This window comes from Indicator indicator, assembly GCF_027791375.1.
Source record: "Indicator indicator isolate 239-I01 chromosome W unlocalized genomic scaffold, UM_Iind_1.1 iindW_random_scaffold_131, whole genome shotgun sequence".
NCBI lineage: Eukaryota > Metazoa > Chordata > Aves > Piciformes > Indicatoridae > Indicator > Indicator indicator.
Window position 1 is genome coordinate 54,511 of NW_026539077.1, and position 20,000 is coordinate 74,510.

A 20,000-nucleotide genomic window follows, 5' to 3' on the forward strand; every position below is an offset into this window, starting at 1 on the left:
AGCTACTCCCTGGAGCTCTTCCTACCCCTTGTAGCTACTCTGTGCAGCTCTTCCCACCCTTTGTAGCTATTCTCTGTACCTCTTCCTACCCCTTGTAGCTACTCAATGTAGCTCTTCCCACCCTTTGTAGCTACTACTACCCTGTGTAGCTCTTCCTCCCTGTTGTAGCTACTCTCTGGAGCTCTTCCTCCCCATTGTAGCTACTCACTGGAGCTCTTCTTACCCTTTGTACCTACTCTAACTCTTCCTCCCCCTTGTAGCTACTACTACCTCTGTGTAGCTCTTCCTCCCCGTTGTACCTACTCTCTGGAGCTCTTACTCCCCTTTGTAGCTACTCACTGGAGCTCTTCCTACCCCTTGTAGCTACTCTGTGTAGCTATTCCCACCCTTTGTAGCTACTACTACCCTGTGGAGCTCTTCCTCCCCTTTGTAGCTACTCTGTGTAGCTCTTCCTACCCCTTGTAGCTGCTACTGCACTGTGGAGCTCTTCCTACCTCTTGTAGCTACTCACTGGACCTCTTCCTCCCCTTTGTAACTACTCTCTGGAACTCTTCCTACCTGTTGTAGCTATTCTCTGTAGCTCTTCCTCCCCTTTGTAGCTACTCACTGGAGCTCTTCCTCCCCCTTGTAGCTACTACTACCCTGTGGAGCTCTTCCTCCCTGTTGCAGCTACTCACTGGAGCTCTTCTTACCCTTTGTACCTACTCTGTGTACCTCTTCCTACCCCTTGTAGCTACTCAATGTAGCTCTTCCCGCCCTTCGTAGCTACTACTACCCTGTGGAGCTCTTCCTCCCTGTTGTAGCTACTCTCTGGAGCTCTTCCTACCCCTTGTAGCTACTACTACCCTGTGGAGCTCTTCCTACCTCTTGTAGCTACTCATTGGAGCTCTTCCTCCCCTTGTAGCTACTCTGTGTAGCTCTTCCTCCCCTTTGTAGCTACTCTCTGGAGCTCTTCCTCCCCCTTGTAGCTACTACTCTGTGTAGCTTTTCCTACCTCTTGTAGCTACACACTGGAGCTCTTCCTCCCCTTTGCAGCTACTCTCTGTACCTCTTCCTACCCCTTGTAGCTACTACCTCTGTGTAGCTCTTCCAACCTGTTGTAGCTACTCTCTGTTGTTCTTCCTACCCTTTGTAGCTACTCACTGGAGCTCTTCCTCCCATTTGTAGCTACTCTGTGTAGCTCTTCCTACCCCTTGTAGCTTCTACTGCACTGTGTAGCTCTTCCTACCTGTTGTAGCTACTCATTGGAGCTCTTCCTACCCCTTGTAGCTACTCTGTGTAGCTCTTCCTCCCCTTTGTAACTACTCTCTGGAGCTCTTCCTACCCTTTGTAGCTACTCTGTGTAGCTCTTCCTCCCCTTTGTAGCTACTCACTGGAGCTCTTCCTCCCCTTTGTAGCTACTCTCTGGAGCTCTTCCTACCCCTTGTAGCTACTACTACCCTGTGTAGCTCTTCCTCCCTGTTGTAGCTACTCACTGGAGCTCTTCCTACCCCTTGTAGCCACTACTGCACTGTGGAGCTCTTCCTACTGCTTGTAGCTACTCACTATAGCTCTTCCTCCCCCTTGTAGCTACTACCTCTGTGTAGCTCTTCCTACCCCTTGTAGCTACTACTACCCTGTGTAGCTTTTCCTCCCTGTTGTAGCTACTCACTGGAGCTCTTCCTCCCCATTGTAGCTACTCACTGGAGCTCTTCTTACCCTTTGTACCTACTCTGTGTAACTCTTCCTACCCCTTGTAGCTACTACTACTCTGTGTAGCTCTTCCCACTCTTTGTAGCTACTCACTGGAGCTCTTCCTCCCCTTTGTAGCTACTCTCTGTAGCTCTTCCTACCCCTTGTAGCTACTCAGTGTAGCTCTTCCTACCCCTTGTACCTACTCTCTGTACCTCTTCCTCCCCTTAGTAGCTACTCACTGGAGCTCTTCCTTCCCTTGTAGCTACTACTACCTCTGTGTAGCTCTTCCTACCTGTTGTAGCTACTCTCTGGAGCTCTTCCTACCCCTTGTAGCTACTCTGTGTAGCTCTTCCTACCCCTTGTAGCTACTACTGCACTGTGGAGCTCTTCCTCCCTGTTGTAGCTACTCCCTGGAGCTCTTCCTACCCCTTGTAGCTACTCTCTGGAGCTCTTCCTACCTGTTGTAGATACTCTTTCAAGCTCTTCCTCCCCATTGTACCTACTCAGTGTAGCTCTTCCTCCCCATTGTAGCTACTCACTGGAGCTCTTCTTATCCTTTGTACCTACTCTGTGTAGCTCTTCCTCCCCATTGTAGCTACTCACTGGAGCTCTTCTTACCCTTTGTACCTACTCTGTGTAACTCTTCCTACCCCTTGTAGCTACTATTACTCTGTGTAGCTCTTCCTCCCATTTGCAGCTACTCACTGGAGCTCTTCCTACCCCTTGTAGCCACTACTGCACTGTGGAGCTCTTCCTACCTGTTGTAGCTACTCACTATAGCTCTTCCTACCCCTTGTAGCTACTACTACCCTGTGGAGCTTTTCCTCCCTGTTGTAGCTACTCACTGGAGCTCTTCCTCCCCTTTGTAGCTACTCTCTGTAGCTCTTCCTCCCCTTAGTAGCTACTCACTGGAGCTCTTCCTTCCCTTGTAGCTACTACTACCTCTGTGTAGCTCTTCCTACCTGTTGTAGCTACTCTCTGGAGCTCTTCCTACCCTTTGTAGCTACTCTGTGTAGCTCTTCCTACCCCTTGTAGCTACTACTGCACTGTGGAGCTCTTCCTCCCTGTTGTAGCTACTCACTGGAGCTCTTCCTACCCCTTGTAGCTACTCTCTGGAGCTCTTCCTACCTGTTGTAGATACTCTGTGTAGCTCTTCCTCCCCATTGTACCTACTCAGTGTAGCTCTTCCTCCCCATTGTAGCTACTCACTGGAGCTCTTCTTATCCTTTGTACCTACTCTGTGTAGCTCTTCCTCCCCATTGTAGCTACTCACTGGAGCTCTTCTTACCCTTTGTACCTACTCTGTGTAACTCTTCCTACCCCTTGTAGCTACTATTACTCTGTGTAGCTCTTCCCACCTTTGTAGCTACTCACTGGAGCTCTTCCTCCCATTTGCAGCTACTCACTGGAGCTCTTCCTACCCCTTGTAGCCACTACTGCACTGTGGAGCTCTTCCTACCTGTTGTAGCTACTCACTATAGCTCTTCCTACCCCTTGTAGCTACTACTACCCTGTGGAGCTTTTCCTCCCCTTTGTAGCTACTCACTGGAGCTCTTCCTCCTCTTTGTAGCTACTCTCTGGAACTCTTCCTACCTGTTGTAGCTATTCTCTGTAGCTCTTCCTCCCCTTTGTAGCTACTTTGTGCAGCTCTTCCTCCCCCTTGTAGCTACTACTACCCTGTGGAGCTCTTCCTCCCCATTGTGCCTACTCTGTGTAGCTCTTCCTCCCCTTTGTAGCTACTCACTGGAGCTCTTCCTCCCCTTTGTAGCTACTCTCTGGAGCTCTTCCTCCCCCTTGCAGCTCTTCCTCCCCTCTGGAGCTCTCCCTACTCCCAGTAGTAACTTTACCACCAGCCCTCAGCCTCCCCACACGTTGCTCTGGGGAGGTCACACCCTGGGGACCCTTTACTCCAAGGTGGACCTCCAGCAGGTGGTCCAGAGAGGGTCCAACCAAGGTGGGAGCAAGGGCTGAGTAACCTCTGAGTAAGCTCTGAGGAACCTGGAGGAGAAGAGGCTTGAAGGGAGGACCTCTGAGAGGACCTTTGGGGTTGGGTTCTTCTCCTCTTGGCCATGAGGTGGTCCAGAAGGTCCCACCCAAGGTGGGAGTAAAGGCTGAGGAACCTCTGAGTAACCTCTGAGTAACCTGTGAGGAACCTGGAGGAGAAAAGCCTTCAAGGGAGGACTTCCTGCAGGCTCTGAGAGGACTTTTGAGGTCTCCTTCTTCTCCTCTTGGCCATGAGGTGGTCCAGAAGGTCCCACCCAAGGTGGGAGTAAAGGCTGAGGAACCTCTGAGTAAGCTCTGAGTAAGCTCTGAGGAACCTGGAGGAGAAGAGGCTCGAAGGGAGGACCTCTGAGAGGACTTTTGAGGTCTCCTTCTTCTCCTCTTGGCCATGAGGTGGTCCAGAAGGTCCCACCCAAGGTGGGAGTAAAGGCTGAGGAACCTCTGAGTAACCTCTGAGGAACCTCTGAGGAACCTGGAGGAGAAAAGCCTTCAAGGGAGGACTTCCTGCAGGCTCTGAGAGGTGTTTTGAGGTCTCCTTCTTCTCCTCTTGACCATGAGGTGGTCCAGAAGGTCCCACCCAAGGTGGGAGTAAAGGCTAAGGAACCTCTGAGTAAGCTCTGAGTAAGCTCTGAGGAACCTGGAGGAGAAGAGGCTCGAAGGGAGGACCTCTGAGTGGAGTTTTGAGGTCTCCTCCTTCTCCTCTTGGCCATGAGGTGGTCCAGAAGGTCCCACCCAAGGTGGGGACCAAGTTCTGGAGAACCTCTGAGGAACCTCTGAGGAACCTCTGAGGAACCTGTGAGGAACCTCTGAGGAACCTGCAGGAGAAAAGCCTTCAAGGGAGGACTTCCTGCAGGCTCTGAGAGGACTTTTGAGGTCTCCTTCTCTTGGCCATGAGGTGGTCCAGAAGGTCCCACCCAAGGTGGGGACCCAAGTTCTGGAGAACCTCTGAGGAACCTCTGAGGAACCTCTGAGGAACCTCTGAGGAACCTGCAGGAGAAAAGCCTTCAAGGGAGGACCTTCTGCTGCCTCTGAGAGGACTTTTGAGGTCTCCTCCTTCTCCTCTTGGCCATGAGGTGGTCCAGAAGGTCCCACCCAAGGTGGGAGTAAAGGCTGAGGAACCTCTGAGTAAGCTCTGAGTAAGCTCTGAGGAACCTGGAGGAGAAGAGGCTCGAAGGGAGGACCTCTGAGAGGACTTTTGAGGTCTCCTTCTTCACCTCTGGACCATGAGGTGGTCCAGAAGGTCTCACCCAAGGTGGGAGTAAAGGCTGAGGAACCTCTGAGGAACCTCTGAGGAACCTGCAGGAGAAAAGCCTTCAAGGGAGGACTTCCTGCAGGCTCTGAGAGGACTTTTGAGGTCTCCTTCTTCTCCTCTTGGCCATGAGGTGGTCCAGAAGGTCCCACCCAAGGTGGGAGTAAAGGCTGAGGAACCTCTGAGTAAGCTCTGAGTAAGCTCTGAGGAACCTGGAGGAGAAGAGGCTCGAAGGGAGGACCTCTGAGAGGACTTTTGAGGTCTCCTTCTTCTCCTCTTGGCCATGAGGTGGTCCAGAAGGTCCCACCCAAGGTGGGGACCAAGTAAAGGCTGAGGAACCTCTGAGTAAGCTCTGAGGAACCTCTGAGGAACCTGGAGGAGAAAAGCCTTCAAGGGAGGACCTTCTGCCGCCTCTGAGAGGACTTTTGAGGTCTCCTCCTTCTCCTCTGGCCCATGAGGTGGTCCAGAAGGTCCCACCCAAGGTGGGAGTAAAGGCTGAGGAACCTCTGAGTAAGCTCTGAGGAACCTGGAGGAGAAGAGGCTCGAAGGGAGGACCTCTGAGAGGACTTTTGAGGTCTTCTTCTTCACCTCTGGACCATGAGGTGGTCCAGAAGGTCCCACCCAAGGTGGGGACCAAGTTCTGGAGAACCTCTGAGGAACCTCTGAGGAACCTCTGAGGAACCTGTGAGGAACCTCTGAGGAACCTGCAGGAGAAAAGCCTTCAAGGGAGGACTTCCTGCAGGCTCTGAGAGGACTTTTGAGGTCTCCTTCTCTTGGCCATGAGGTGGTCCAGAAGGTCCCACCCAAGGTGGGGACCAAGTTCTGGAGAACCTCTGAGGAACCTCTGAGGAACCTGCAGGAGAAAAGCCTTCAAGGGAGGACTTCCTGCCGGCTCTGAGAGGTGTTTTGAGGTCTCCTCCTTCTCCTCTGGCCCACGAGGTGGGCCAGGAGGTCCTGGAGGACCTCCAGCCTGGGGTTGTCTTCTCCTCTTGCAGAGCATCAAGGTCAGTTGGTTGCCACCCCCCCGGGGGAGCCAGAATGGTTTCATCACAGGCTACAGGATCCGCCACAGGAAGGCCACCAGGAGAGGGGAGGTGGAGACCTTGGAACCCACCAACCTCTGGTACCTCTTCACAGGTCAGTGGTCCACCTGCTGGAGGAGGTCTCCAAGAAGCTCCTGGAGGGCTCCAGAGAAGTCTGGAGGTCACCCTGGAGGTCATTATGGAGGCCTGGAGGTAGCTATGGAGGGCTGGAGGTCTCCATGGAGGGCTGGAGGTCTTCAGAGGGGGCTGGAGGTATCTAAGGAGGCTTTGAGGTATCTAAGGAGGCTTGGAGGTATCTAAGGAGGCTTCCATGGAGGCCTGGAGGTCACCCTGGAGATCATTATGGAGGTCTGGAGGTGGTTATGGAGGGCTGGAGGTCTCCATGGGGGGCTGGAGGTCTCCAGAGGGGGCTGGAGGTATCTAAGGAGGCTTGGAGGTATCTAAGGAGGCTTCCATGGCGGCCTGGAGGTCACCCTGGAGGTCAGCCTGGAGGTCATTATGGAGGTCTGGAGGTAGCTATGGAGGGCTGGAGGTCTCCATGGGGGGCTGGAGGTCTCCAGGGGGGGCTGGAGGTATCTAAGGAGGCTTCCATGGTAGCCTGGAGGTCTCCATGGAGGCCTGGAGGTCAGCCTGGAGGTCATTATGGAGGTCTGGAGGTCACCACAGAGTCCATCTCCAAGGCTTGGAGAACACCTCCAAGCCTGGAGAACCTCTGGACCAAGCCTGGAGATCATCTCCACCCCTGGAGAACATCTCCAAGGCTTGGAGAACCTCAACCCCGACCTTGGAGAACCTCAGGACCAACCTTGGAGACCATCTCCAAGCCTTGAAGAACATCTCCAAGGCTTGGAGAACATCTCCAAGGCTTGAAGAACATCTCCAAGGCTTGAGGAACCTCAACCCCAACCTTGGAGAACCTCAACCCCGACCTTGGAGAACCTCAACCCCAACCTTGGAGATCATCTCCAACCATGGAGAACATCTCCAAGGCTTGAGGAACCTCAACCCCAACCTTGGAGATCATCTCCAAGCCTTGAAGAACATCTCCAAGGCTTGAAGAACATCTCCAAGGCTTGGAGAACCTCAACCCCAACCTTGGAGAACCTCAGGAGCAACCTTGGAGACCATCTCCAAGCCTTGAAGAACATCTCCAAGGCTTGGAGAACATCTCCAAGGCTTGAAGAACATCTCCAAGGCTTGAAGAACATCTCCAAGGCTTGAGGAACCTCAACCCCAACCTTGGAGACCATCTCCAAGGCTTGAGGAACCTCAACCCCAACCTTGGAGATCATCTCCAAGGCTTGGAGAAAGTCAACCCCAACCTTGGAGAACCTCAACCCCAACCTTGGAGAACCTCAACCCCAACCTTGGAGATCATCTCCAACCATGGAGAACATCTCCAAGGCTTGAGGAACCTCAACCCCAACCTTGGAGATCATCTCCAAGCCTTGAAGAACATCTCCAAGGCTTGAAGAACATCTCCAAGCCTTGAGGAACCTCAACCCTGACCTTGGAGAACCTCAACCCCAACCTTGGAGATCATCTCCAACCATGGAGAACATCTCCAAGGCTTGAAGAACATCTCCAAGGCTTGAGGAACCTCAACCCCAACCTTGGAGATCATCTCCAAGGCTTGGAGAACCTCAACCCCAACCTTGGAGAACCTCAACCCCAACCTTGGAGATCATCTCCAACCATGGAGAACATCTCCAAGGCTTGAAGAACATCTCCAAGGCTTGAGGAACCTCAACCCCAACCTTGGAGACCATCTCCAAGCCTTGAGGAACCTCACCCCCGACCTCCTTCCCTCCTCCCTCAACTTCTCCTCCCTTGGAGCTCCTCCTTGGACCTCCACCACCACCTCCACCACCTTCTCCTCCACCACCTCCACCACCTCCACCGTCTCCACCACCTTCTTGTCTTCTCCAGGCTTGGACAGAGGAACCTTCTACAGCTTCCAGGTGGCCGCCATGACGGTCAACGGGACAGGACCTCCCTCCCCCTGGTACTCGGTGGAGACCTTGGAGAACGACCTGGATGGTAACCACCACCCCCGGGAACCCTCTGAGATGCCTTCAAACCTCCTCCAGGAGGTCCTCGAGGAGAGCTGAGGAAGGGTTGGAGGTCTGCCAGGACCAAGCTTTGGCCTTCAGACCTTCTGGATGGGCTCCAGGAGGTCCTAGGAGGAGATCTCCCAAGGGTTGGAGGTCCACCAGGAACAAGCTTTGGGCTTCAGGACCTCCTAGGACCTTCTAGGACCTCCTAGGACCTCCTAGGACCTTCTAGGATCTCCTATGACCTTCTAGAACCTTCTAGGACCTCTTATGACTTCCTAGGACCTTCTAGGACCTCCTAGGACCTTCTAGGACCTCTTATGACCTTCTAGAACCTTCTAGGACCTCCTATGACCTTCTAGGACCTCCTATGACCTTCTAGAACCTTCTAGGACCTCCTATGACCTTCTAGAACCTTCTAGGACCTCCTATGACCTTCTAGAACCTTCTAGGAACTCTTATGACCTCCTAGGACCTCCTATGACCTTCTAGGACCTCTTATGACCTTCTAGGACCTCCTATGACCTTCTAGGACCTCTTATGACCTCCTAGGACCTCCTATGACCTTCTAGGACCTCTTATGACTTCCTAGGACCTTCTAGAACCTCCTATGACCTCCTATGACCTTCTAGGACCTCCTAGGACCTCCTAGGACCTTCTAGGATCTCCTATAACCTTCTAGAACCTTCTAGGACCTCCTATGACCTCCTATGACCTTCTAGGACCTCTAATGACCTTCTAGGACCTCCTATGACCTTCTAGAACCTTCTAGGAACTCTTATGACCTCCTAGGACCTCCTATGACCTTCTAGGACCTCTTATGACCTTCTAGGACCTCCTATGACCTTCTAGGACCTCTTATGACCTTCTAGGACCTCTTATGACTTCCTAGGACCTTCTAGAACCTCCTATGACCTCCTATGACCTTCTAGAACCTCCTAGGACCTTCTAGGGCCTCCTATGACCTTCTAGAACCTTCTAGGACCTCCTAGGACCTCTTATGACCTTCTAGAACCTTCTAGGACCTCCTATGACCTTCTAGGACCTCCTATGACCTTCTAGAACCTTCTAGAACCTCCTATGACCTTCTAGAACCTCCTAGGACCTTCTAGGGCCTTCTAGGACCTTCTAGGACCTTCTAGGACCTCCTATGACCTCCTAGGACCTTCTAGAACCTCCTATGACCTTCTAGGACCTTCTAGAACCTCCTAGGACCTTCTAGGGCCTCCTATGACCTTCTAGAACCTTCTAGGACCTCCTATGACCTTCTAGGACCTCCTATGACCTTCTAGGACCTCCTATGACCTTCTAGAACCTTCTAGGACCTCCTATGACCTTCTAGAACCTTCTAGGAACTCTTATGACCTCCTAGGACCTCCTATGACCTTCTAGAACCTCTTATGACCTTCTAGGACCTCCTAGGACCTTCTAGAACCTCCTATGACCTCCTATGACCTTCTAGGACCTCCTAGGACCTTCTAGGATCTCCTATAACCTTCTAGAACCTTCTAGGACCTCCTATGACCTCCTATGACCTTCTAGGACCTCCTATGACCTTCTAGAACCTTCTAGAACCTCCTATGACCTTCTAGAACCTCCTAGGACCTTCTAGGGCCTTCTAGGACCTTCTAGGACCTCCTATGACCTCCTAGGACCTTCTAGAACCTCCTATGACCTTCTAGGACCTTCTAGAACCTCCTAGGACCTTCTAGGGCCTCCTATGACCTTCTAGAACCTTCTAGGACCTCCTAGGACCTTCTAGGACCTCTTATGACCTTCTAGAACCTCCTAGGACCTTCTAGGACCTCCTATGACCTTCTAGGACCTCCTATGACCTTCTAGGACCTTCTAGGACCTCCTATGACCTCCTAGGACCTCCTGGGACCTCCTAGGACCTTCTAGGACCTCTTATGACCTTCTAGGACCTCCTATGACCTCCTATGACCTCCTAGGACCTCTTATGACCTTCTAGGACCTCTTATGACCTTCTAGGACCTCCTGGGACCTCCTAGGACCTTCTAGAAGCTTCTAGGACCTTCCCCCAAGCTCCCCCAAGTTCCTTCCTCCAGCAGAGGAGCTCCAAACCCCTCCCCCCCCCTCCCCCCCCAGGTGGAAGCCAATTTAGGTCCTGATTGATTAATTAATTGATTGATTGATTGATTGATTCTTCTTCTCCTCCTCCTTCTCCTCCTCCTCCTCTTCCTCCTCCTTCTTCTTTCTTCTTCTTCCCCTTCCTCTTCTTCCTCTTTCTTCTTCTCCTTCCTCTTCCTCCTCCTCCTCTTCCTTTTCTTCTTCCTCTTCTTCTTTCTTCTCCTCCTTCTCCTTCTTCTTCCTTCTTCTTCTCCATCTTCCTTCCTCTTTCCCTCCTCTTCCTCTTCTCCTTCTCCTTCCTCTTCCTCTTCCTCTTCCTCTTCCTCTTCCTCTTCCTCTTCCTCTTCCTCTTCCTCTTCCTCTTCCTCTTCCTCTTTCTTCTCCTTCCTTCATCTCCTTCTTCTCCTTCTTCCTTCTCCTCCTTTCTCCTCCACCTCATCCTTCTTCTCTGTCTTCCTTCCTCTTCTTCTCCTTCCTCTTCCTCTTCCTCTTCCTCTTCCTCTTCCCCTTCCCCTTCTCCCTTTTTCTCCTTCTTCTTCCTTCTTCTTCTTCCTTCTCCTCCTTCTTCCTTCCTCTTCACCTCCCTCCTCTCCTTCTCCTTCTCCTTCTCCTTCCTCTTCTTCTCCTCCATCTCCCTCCCTCTTCTCCCTCCACTTCCTCCCCCTCCTCCAATTCCTCTTCCTCCTCCTCTCCTTCTCCTTCTCCTTCTCCTTCTCCTTCTCCTTCTCCTTCTCCTCCTCCTCTTCCTCCTTCCTTCCTTCCTCTTTCTCCTCCTCCTTCTCCCTTCTCCTTCTCCTCCCTCCTTCTCCTCCATCTCCCTCCCTCTTCTCCCTCCATTTCCTCCTCCTCCCCTTCCTCTCCCTCTCCTTCTCCCTCTCCTTCTCCTTCTCGTCTCCTTCTCCTTCTCCTTCTCCTCCTTCTTCCTTCTCCTCCCTCCTTCTCCTCTCCCTCCCTCCCTCTTCTCCCCCCACTTCCTCCCCCTCCTCCACTTCCTCTTCCTCTTCCTCCTCTTCTCCCTCTCCCTCTCCTCCTTCTCCTCCTCGTCTCCTTCTCCTCCTCCTTCCTTCCTCTTTCTCCTCCTCCTCTCCTTCTCCTTCTCCTTCTCCCTCTCCTTCTCCCTTCTCCTTCTCCTCCCTCCTTCTCCTCCATCTCCCTCCCTCTTCTCCCTCCACTTCCTCCTCCTCCCCTTCCTCCTCCTCCTCTCCTTCTCCTTCTCCTTCTCCTTCTCCTTCTCCTTCTCCTCCTTCTCCTCCTCCTCTCCTTCTCCCTTCTCCTTCTCCTCCCTCCTTCTCCTCCATCTCCCTCCCTCTTCTCCCTCCATTTCCTCCTCCTCCCCTTCCTCTCCCTCTCCCTCTCCCTCTTCTTCTCCCTCTTCTTCTCCTTCTCCTTCTCCATCTCCTTCTCCTTCTCCATCTCCTTCTCCTTCTCCTTCTCCTCCTTCTTCCTTCTCCTCCCTCCTTCGCCTCTGTCTCCCTCCCTCTTCTCCCCCCACTTCCTCCCCCTCCTCCACTTCCTCTTCCTCTTCTTCCTCCTCTTCCTCCTCCTCTCCCTCTCCTTCTCCTTCTCCTCCTCCTCTCCTTCTCCTTCTCCTCCTCCTTCCTTCCTCTTTCTCCTCCTCCTTCCTTCTCCTTCTCCTCCCTCCTTCTCCTCCATCTCCCTCCCTCTTCTCCCCCCACTTCCTCCTCCTCCTCCCCTTCCTCTCCTTCTCCTTCTCCTTCTCCTTCTCCTCTCCTTCTCCTCTCCTTCTCCTTCTCCCTCCTCCTCCCTCCCTCTCCTTCTCCTTCTCCTTCTCCTCTCCTTCTCCTCTCCTTCTCCTTCTCCTTCTCCTTCTCCTTCTCCTCCTCCTTCTCCTCTCCTTCTCCTTCTCCTTCTCCTCCTCCTTCTCCTTCTCCTCCTCCTCCTTCTCCTTCTCCTCCTCCTCCTTCTCCTTCTCCTTATCCTCTCCTTCTCCTTCTCCTCATCCTTCTCCTCCTTCCTTCCTCCTTCTCCTTCTCCTCCTTCCTCCTCCTTCCCTCCTCCTCCCTCCTCCTTCTCCTTCTCCTTCTCCTTCTCCTCTCCTTCTCCTCTCCTTCTCCTTCTCTCCTCCTCCTTCTCCTTCCCTCCTCCTCTCCTTCCCTTCTCCTTCTCCTCCTTCCTCCTCTTCTCCTCCTCCTTCTCCTTCTCCTCCTCCCTCCTTCTCCCCCTCTCCCTCCCTCTTCTCCCCCCACTTCCTCCTCCTCCTCCCCTTCCTCTCCTTCTCCTTCCCTCTTCTCCTTCTCCTTCTCCCTCTCCTTCTCCTTCTCCTTCTCCTCCTCCTCTCCTTCTCCTTCTCCTCCTCCTCTCCTTCTCCTTCTCCTCCTCCTCCTCCCTTCTCCTTCTCCTTCTCCTCCCCTCTCCTTCTCCTCCCCTCTCCTTCTCCTCTCCTTCTCCTCCCCTCCTCTCCTTCTCCTTCCCTCCTCCTCCTCCCTTCTTCTCCTCCACCTCTCCTTCTCCTTCTCCTTCTCCCCACCTCTCCTTCTCCTTCTCCTCCACCTCTCCTTCTCCTTCTCCTCCACCTCTCCTTCTCCTTCTCCTTCTCCTTCTCCTTCTTCTTCTCCTTCTCCTCCTCCTCTCCTTCTCCTTCTTCTCCTCCTCCTTCTCCCTCTCCTTCTCCCTTCTCCTTCTCCTCCCTCCTTCTCCTCCATCTCCCTCCCTCTTCTCCCTCCACTTCCTCCTCCTCCCCTTCCTCCTCCTCCTCTCCTTCTCCTTCTCCTTCTCCTCTCCTCCTCTCCTCCTCCTCTCCTTCTCCCTTCTCCTTCTCCTCCCTCCTTCTCCTCCTCTCCCTCCCCTTCTCCCTCCATTTCCTCCCCTCCCTTCCTCTCCCTCTCCCTCTCCCTCTTCTCCCTCTCCTTCTCCTTCTCCTCTCCATCTCCTTCTCCTTCTCCTTCTCCTTCTCCACTCCTCTCCTTCTCCTTCTCCTCCTTCTCCTTCTCCTCCCTCCTTCTCCTCTCCCTCCCTCTTCTCCCCCCACTTCCTCCCCCTCCTCCTTCCTCTTCCTCTTCTCCTCCTCTTCCTCCTCCTCTCCCTCTCCTTCTCCTTCTCCTCCTCCTTCCTTCCTCTTTCCCTCCTCCTCTTCCTTCTCCTTCTCCTCCCCCTTCTCCTCCTCTCCCTCCCTCTTCTCCCCCACTTCCTCCTCCTCCTCCCCTTCCTCTCCTTCTCCTTCCCCTTCTCCTTCTCCTTCTCCTTCTCCTCTCCTTCTCCTCCTTCCCTCTCCTTCTCCTTCTCCTCTCCTTCTCCTTCTCCTTCTCCTCCTCCTTCTCCTTCCTCCCCTCTCCTCCTCCTTCTCCTCTCCTCTCCTTCTCCTTCTCCTCCTCCTTCTCCTCCTTCCTTCCTCCTTCCCTTCTCCTCCTTCCTTCCTCCTTCTCCTTCTCCTCCTCCTCTCCTTCTCCTTCTCCTCCTCCTCCTCCTTCTCCTTCTCCTCCTCCTCTCCTTCTCCTTCTCCTTCTCCTCCTTCCTTCCTCTTCTCCTCCTCCTTCTGCCTTCTCCTCCTCCCTCCTTCTCCCCCATCTCCCTCCCTCTTCTCCCCCAACTTCCTCCTCCTCCTCCCCTTCCTCTCCTTCTCCTTCTTTCTCCTTCTCCTTCTCCCTCTCCTTCTCCTTCTCCTTCTCCTCCTCCTCTCCTTCTCCTTCTCCTTCTCCTCCTCCTCTCCTTCTCCTTCTCCTCCTCCTCTCCTTCTCCTTCTCCTTCTCCTTCTCCTTCTCCTTCTCCTTCTCCTCTCCTTCTCCTCCTCTCCTTCTCCTTCTCCTCCTTCTCTCCTTCTCCTTCTCCTCTCCTTCTCCTTCTCCTCCTCCTCCTTCTCCTTCTCCTTCTCCTCCTCCTCCTCTCCTTCTCCTTCTCCTCCTCCTCCTCTCCTTCTTCTCCTCCACCTCTCCTTCTCCTTCTCCTCCACCTCTCCTTCTCCTTCTCCTCCACCTCTCCTTCTCCTTCTCCTTCTCCTTCTCCTTCTCCTTCTCCTTCTCCTCCTCCTCTCCTTCTCCTCCTCCTCTCCTTCTCCTTCTCCTCCTCCTCCTCCTTCTCCTCTCCTTCTCCTCCTCCTCTCCTTCTCCTTCTCCTCCTCCTCCTCCTTCTCCTCCTCCTCTCCTTCTCCTTCTCCTTCTCCTCCTCCTTCTCCTCCTTCCTTCCTCTTTCTCCTCCTCCTTCTGCCTTCTCCTCCTCCCTCCTTCTCCCCTCTCCTCCTCCCTCCTTCTCCCCCATCTCCCTCCCTCTTCTCCCCCCACTTCCTCCTCCTCCTCCCCTTCCTCTCCTTCTCCTTCTCCTTCTCTTTCTCCTTCTCCTTCTCCTTCTTCTTCTCCTTCTCCTCCTCCTCTCCTTCTCCTTCTCCTTCTCCTCCTCCTCTCCTTCTCCTTCTCCTTCTCCTCCTCCTTTTCCTTCTCCTTCTCCTTCTCCTTCTCCTCCTTCCTTCCTCTTCCTCCTCCTTCTCACTTCTCCTTCTCCTTCTCCTTCTCTTTCTCCTTCTTTCTCCTTCTCCTTCTCCTCCTCCTCTCCTTCTCCTTCTCCTTCTCCTTCTCCTCCTTCCTTCCTCTTTCTCCTCCTCCTTCTGCCTTCTCCTCCTCCCTCCTTCTCCCCCATCTCCCTCCCTCTTCTCCCCCCACTTCCTCCTCCTCCTCCCCTTCCTCTCCTTCTCCTTCTCCTCCTCCTCTCCTTCTCCTTCTCCTCTCCTTCTCCTTCTCCTCTCCTTCTCCTTCTCCTCCTCCTCTCCTTCTCCTTCTCCTTCTCCTTCTCCTCCTCCTTCTCCTCCTCCTTCTCCTCCTCCTCCTTCTCCTCCTCCTCCTCCTCCTCCTCCTCCTCCTCCCACCTTCTCCTCCGCCACCCTCCCGCCACTTCCTCCACCTCCACCTCCTTTTCCCCCCCCCCTCTCTCCCTCTTCCTCCTCCCCTTCCCCTTTCCCAGAATCCCAAGTCCCAGACCAACCCAGCTCCCTCCACGTCCACCCTTTGGCCACCAGCATCGCCATGACCTGGACCCCACCGCTCAACCCAAGCCTCCTGGTCCGGGGTTACCTCATCGGCTACGGGGTGGGAAGCCCTTACGCCCACACCATCAAGGTGGACCCCAAGCAACGCTTCTTCTCCATCGACCACCTGGGTGAGGACCTCCTCCTGGTGGTCTTCCATCCCTCCCAACCAGCCTGGAGCCCCTTCCTCACCTCCATTCTGCTCCAGCTTGGAGCTTTCCCAACCTTCAGTTCTGCCTCCGGGAAGCCGAAAGCTTTCGAGAGGTTGCGGTGGAGCTCGAGAGGTTGTGGTGGATCTCAAGAGGTTCTGGTGGATCTCAAGAGGTTCTGGTGGCCCTCAAGAGGTGGTTGAGGTTCTCCACGCGGCTGAGGAGCTCCTCCTGGTGGTCTTCCATCCCTCCCAGCCAGCCTGGAGCCCCTTCCTCACCTCCATTCTGCTCCAGCTTGGAGCTTTCCCAACCTTCAGTTCTGCCTCCGGGAAGCCGAAAGCTTTCGAGAGGTTGCGGTGGAGCTCGAGAGGTTGTGGTGGACCTCAAGAGGTTCTGGTGGACCTCAAGAGGTGGTTGAGGTTCTCCACTCGGCTGAGGAGCTCCTCCTGGTGGTCTTCCATCCCTCTCAACCAGCCTGGAGCCCCTTCCTCACCTCCATTCTGCTCCAGCTTGGAGCTTTCCCAACCTTCAGTTCTGCCTCCGGGAAGCCGAAAGCTTTCGAGAGGTTGCGGTGGAGCTCGAGAGGTTGTGGTGGATCTCAAGAGGTTCTGGTGGACCTCAAGAGGTGCTTGAGGTTCTCCACGCGGCTGAGGAGCTCCTCCTGGTGGTCTTCCATCCCTCCCAGCCAGCCTGGAGCCCCTTCCTCACCTCCATTCTGCTCCAGCTTGGAGCTTTCCCAACCTTCAGTTCTGCCTCCGGGAAGCCGAAAGCTTTCGAGAGGTTGCGGTGGAGCTCGAGAGGTTGTGGTGGACCTCAAGAGGTTCTGGTGGACCTCAAGAGGTGGTTGAGGTTCTCCACGCGGCTGAGGAGCTCCTCCTGGTGGTCTTCCATCCCTCCCAACCAGCCTGGAGCCCCTTCCTCACCTCCATTCTGCTCCAGCTTGGAGCTTTCCCAACCTTCAGTTCTGCCTCCGGGAAGCCGAAAGCTTTCGAGAGGTTGCGGTGGAGCTCGAGAGGTTGTGGTGGACCTCAAGAGGTTGTGGTGGACCTCAAGGGGTTCTGGTGGACCTCAAGAGGTGCTTGAGGTTCTCCACGCGGCTGAGGAGCTCCTCCTGGTGGTCTTCCATCCCTCCCAACCAGCCTGGAGCCCCTTCCTCACCTCCATTCTGCTCCAGCTTGGAGCTTTCCCAACCTTCAGTTCTGCCTCCGGGAAGCCGAAAGCTTTCGAGAGGTTGTGGTGGAGCTCGAGAGGTTGTGGTGGACCTCAAGAGGTTCTGGTGGACCTCAAGAGGTTGTTGAGGTTCTCCACTCGGCTGAGGAGCTCCTCCTGGTGGTCTTCCATCCCTCCCAACCAGCCTGGAGCCCCTTCCTCACCTCCATTCTGCTCCAGCTTGGAGCTTTCCCAACCTTCAGTTCTGCCTCCGGGAAGCCGAAAGCTTTCGAGAGGTTGCGGTGGAGCTCGAGAGGTTGTGGTGGACCTCAAGAGGTTCTGGTGGACCTCAAGAGGTTCTGGTGGACCTCAAGAGGTGGTTGAGGTTCTCCACGTGGCTGAGGAGCTCCTCCTGGTGGTCTTCCATCCCTCCCAGCCAGCCTGGAGCCCCTTCCTCACCTCCATTCTGCTCCAGCTTGGAGCTTTCCCAACCTTCAGTTCTGCCTCCGGGAAGCCGAAAGCTTTCGAGAGGTTGCGGTGGAGCTCGAGAGGTTGTGGTGGACCTCAAGAGGTTCTGGTGGACCTCAAGAGGTGGTTGAGGTTCTCCACTCGGCTGAGGAGCTCCTCCTGGTGGTCTTCCATCCCTCCCAACCAGCCTGGAGCCCCTTCCTCACCTCCATTCTGCTCCAGCTTGGAGCTTTCCCAACCTTCAGTTCTGCCTCCGGGAAGCCGAAAGCTTTCGAGAGGTTGCGGTGGAGCTCGAGAGGTTGTGGTGGAGCTCGAGAGGTTGTGGTGGATCTCAAGAGGTTCTGGTGGACCTCAAGAGGTGCTTGAGGTTCTCCACGCGGCTGAGGAGCTCCTCCTGGTGGTCTTCCATCCCTCCCAGCCAGCCTGGAGCCCCTTCCTCACCTCCATTCTGCTCCAGCTTGGAGCTTTCCCAACCTTCAGTTCTGCCTCCGGGAAGCCGAAAGCTTTCGAGAGGTTGCGGTGGAGCTCGAGAGGTTGTGGTGGACCTCAAGAGGTTCTGGTGGACCTCAAGAGGTTGTTGAGGTTCTCCACTCGGCTGAGGAGCTCCTCCTGGTGGTCTTCCATCCCTCCCAGCCAGCCTGGAGCCCCTTCCTCACCTCCATTCTGCTCCAGCTTGGAGCTTTCCCAACCTTCAGTTCTTCCTCCGGGATGCCGAAAGCTTTCAAGAGGTTGTGGTGGACCTTAAGAGGTTGTGGTGGATCTCAAGGGGTTCTGGTGGACCTCAAGAGGTGCTTGAGGTTCTCCACGCAGCTGAGGAGCTCCTCCTGGTGGTCTTCCATCCCTCCCAGCCAGCCTGGAGCCCCTTCCTCACCTCCATTCTGCTCCAGCTTGGAGCTTTCCCAACCTTCAGTTCTGCCTCCGGGAAGCCGAAAGCTTTCGAGAGGTTGCGGTGGAGCTCGAGAGGTTGTCGTGGACCTCAAGAGGTTCTGGTGGATCTCAAGAGGTTCTGGTGGCCCTCAAGAGGTGGTTGAGGTTCTCCACTCGGCTGAGGAGCTCCTCCTGGTGGTCTTCCATCCCTCCCAACCAGCCTGGAGCCCCTTCCTCACCTCCATTCTGCTCCAGCTTGGAGCTTTCCCAACCTTCAGTTCTGCCTCCGGGAAGCCGAAAGCTTTCGAGAGGTTGCGGTGGAGCTCGAGAGGTTGTGGTGGACCTCAAGAGGTTCTGGTGGACCTCAAGAGGTTCTGGTGGACCTCAAGAGGTGCTTGAGGTTCTCCACGTGGCTGAGGAGCTCCTCCTGGTGGTCTTCCATCCCTCCCAGCCAGCCTGGAGCCCCTTCCTCACCTCCATTCTGCTCCAGCTTGGAGCTTTCCCAACCTTCAGTTCTGCCTCCGGGAAGCCGAAAGCTTTCGAGAGGTTGCGGTGGAGCTCGAGAGGTTGTGGTGGACCTCAAGAGGTTCTGGTGGACCTCAAGAGGTGGTTGAGGTTCTCCACTCGGCTGAGGAGCTCCTCCATGTGGTCTTCCATCCCTCCCAACCAGCCTGGAGCCCCTTCCTCACCTCCATTCTGCTCCAGCTTGGAGCTTTCCCAACCTTCAGTTCTGCCTCCGGGAAGCCGAAAGCTTTCGAGAGGTTGCGGTGGAGCTCGAGAGGTTGTGGTGGAGCTCGAGAGGTTGTGGTGGATCTCAAGAGGTTCTGGTGGACCTCAAGAGGTGCTTGAGGTTCTCCACGCGGCTGAGGAGCTCCTCCTGGTGGTCTTCCATCCCTCCCAGCCAGCCTGGAGCCCCTTCCTCACCTCCATTCTGCTCCAGCTTGGAGCTTTCCCAACCTTCAGTTCTGCCTCCGGGAAGCCGAAAGCTTTCGAGAGGTTGCGGTGGAGCTCGAGAGGTTGTGGTGGACCTCAAGAGGTTCTGGTGGACCTCAAGAGGTTGTTGAGGTTCTCCACTCGGCTGAGGAGCTCCTCCTGGTGGTCTTCCATCCCTCCCAGCCAGCCTGGAGCCCCTTCCTCACCTCCATTCTGCTCCAGCTTGGAGCTTTCCCAACCTTCAGTTCTTCCTCCGGGATGCCGAAAGCTTTCGAGAGGTTGTGGTGGACCTTAAGAGGTTGTGGTGGATCTCAAGGGGTTCTGGTGGACCTCAAGAGGTGCTTGAGGTTCTCCACGCAGCTGAGGAGCTCCTCCTGGTGGTCTTCCATCCCTCCCAGCCAGCCTGGAGCCCCTTCCTCACCTCCATTCTGCTCCAGCTTGGAGCTTTCCCAACCTTCAGTTCTGCCTCCGGGAAGCCGAAAGCTTTCGAGAGGTTGCGGTGGAGCTCGAGAGGTTGTCGTGGACCTCAAGAGGTTCTGGTGGATCTCAAGAGGTTCTGGTGGCCCTCAAGAGGTGGTTGAGGTTCTCCACTCGGCTGAGGAGCTCCTCCTGGTGGTCTTCCATCCCTCCCAACCAGCCTGGAGCCCCTTCCTCACCTCCATTCTGCTCCAGCTTGGAGCTTTCCCAACCTTCAGTTCTGCCTCCGGGAAGCCGAAAGCTTTCGAGAGGTTGCGGTGGAGCTCGAGAGGTTGTGGTGGACCTCAAGAGGTTCTGGTGGACCTCAAGAGGTTCTGGTGGACCTCAAGAGGTGCTTGAGGTTTTCCACGCGGCTGAGGAGCTCCTCCTGGTGGTCTTCCATCCCTCCCAACCAGCCTGGAGCCCCTTCTTCACCTCCATTCTCCTCCAGCTTGGACTTCTTTTGGGGTTCTTCAGCCTTGAGGTTCTCCTCTGAGGAGCTGAAGGCCCTCAAGAGGTTGTGGAGGACCTGAAGAGGTTGTGGAGGACTTCAAGAGGTTGTGAAGGACCTCAAGAGGTTGTGGTGGACCTCAAGAGGTTGTGGAGGACCTCAAGAGGTTGTGGTGGACCTCAAGAGGTTGTGGAGGACCTCAAGAGGTTGTGGAGGACCTCAAGAGGTTGTGGTGGACCTCAAGAGGTTGTGGAGACCTCAAGAGGTTGTGGAGGACTCAAGGTTGTGAGGACCTCAAGAGGTTGTGGTGGACCTCAAGAGGTTGTGGTGGACCTCAAGAGGTTGTGGAGGCCCTCAAGAGGTTGTGGAGGACCTCAAGAGGTTGTGGTGGACCTCAAGAGGTTGTGGTGGACCTCAAGAGGTTGTGGAGGACCTCAAGAGGT

The 20,000-nt window shown here is 54.9% G+C and overlaps 1 protein-coding gene across 1 annotated transcript in view; it reads left to right on the forward strand.

Moving 5' to 3' along the window:
* The window catches only part of LOC128979914 (netrin receptor DCC-like), a gene marked incomplete at its 5' end in the record, with an annotated part of 78,267 nt that overhangs the window by 49,007 nt on the left and 9,260 nt on the right, over nt 1-20,000 (forward strand). Inside the window, 3 exons of the mRNA XM_054398310.1 lie at nt 5,920-6,061; nt 7,897-8,007; nt 15,021-15,215. Of these exons, the coding sequence (XP_054254285.1) occupies nt 5,920-6,061; nt 7,897-8,007; nt 15,021-15,215 (448 nt within the window). The remainder of the gene's footprint in view (nt 1-5,919; nt 6,062-7,896; nt 8,008-15,020; nt 15,216-20,000) is intronic.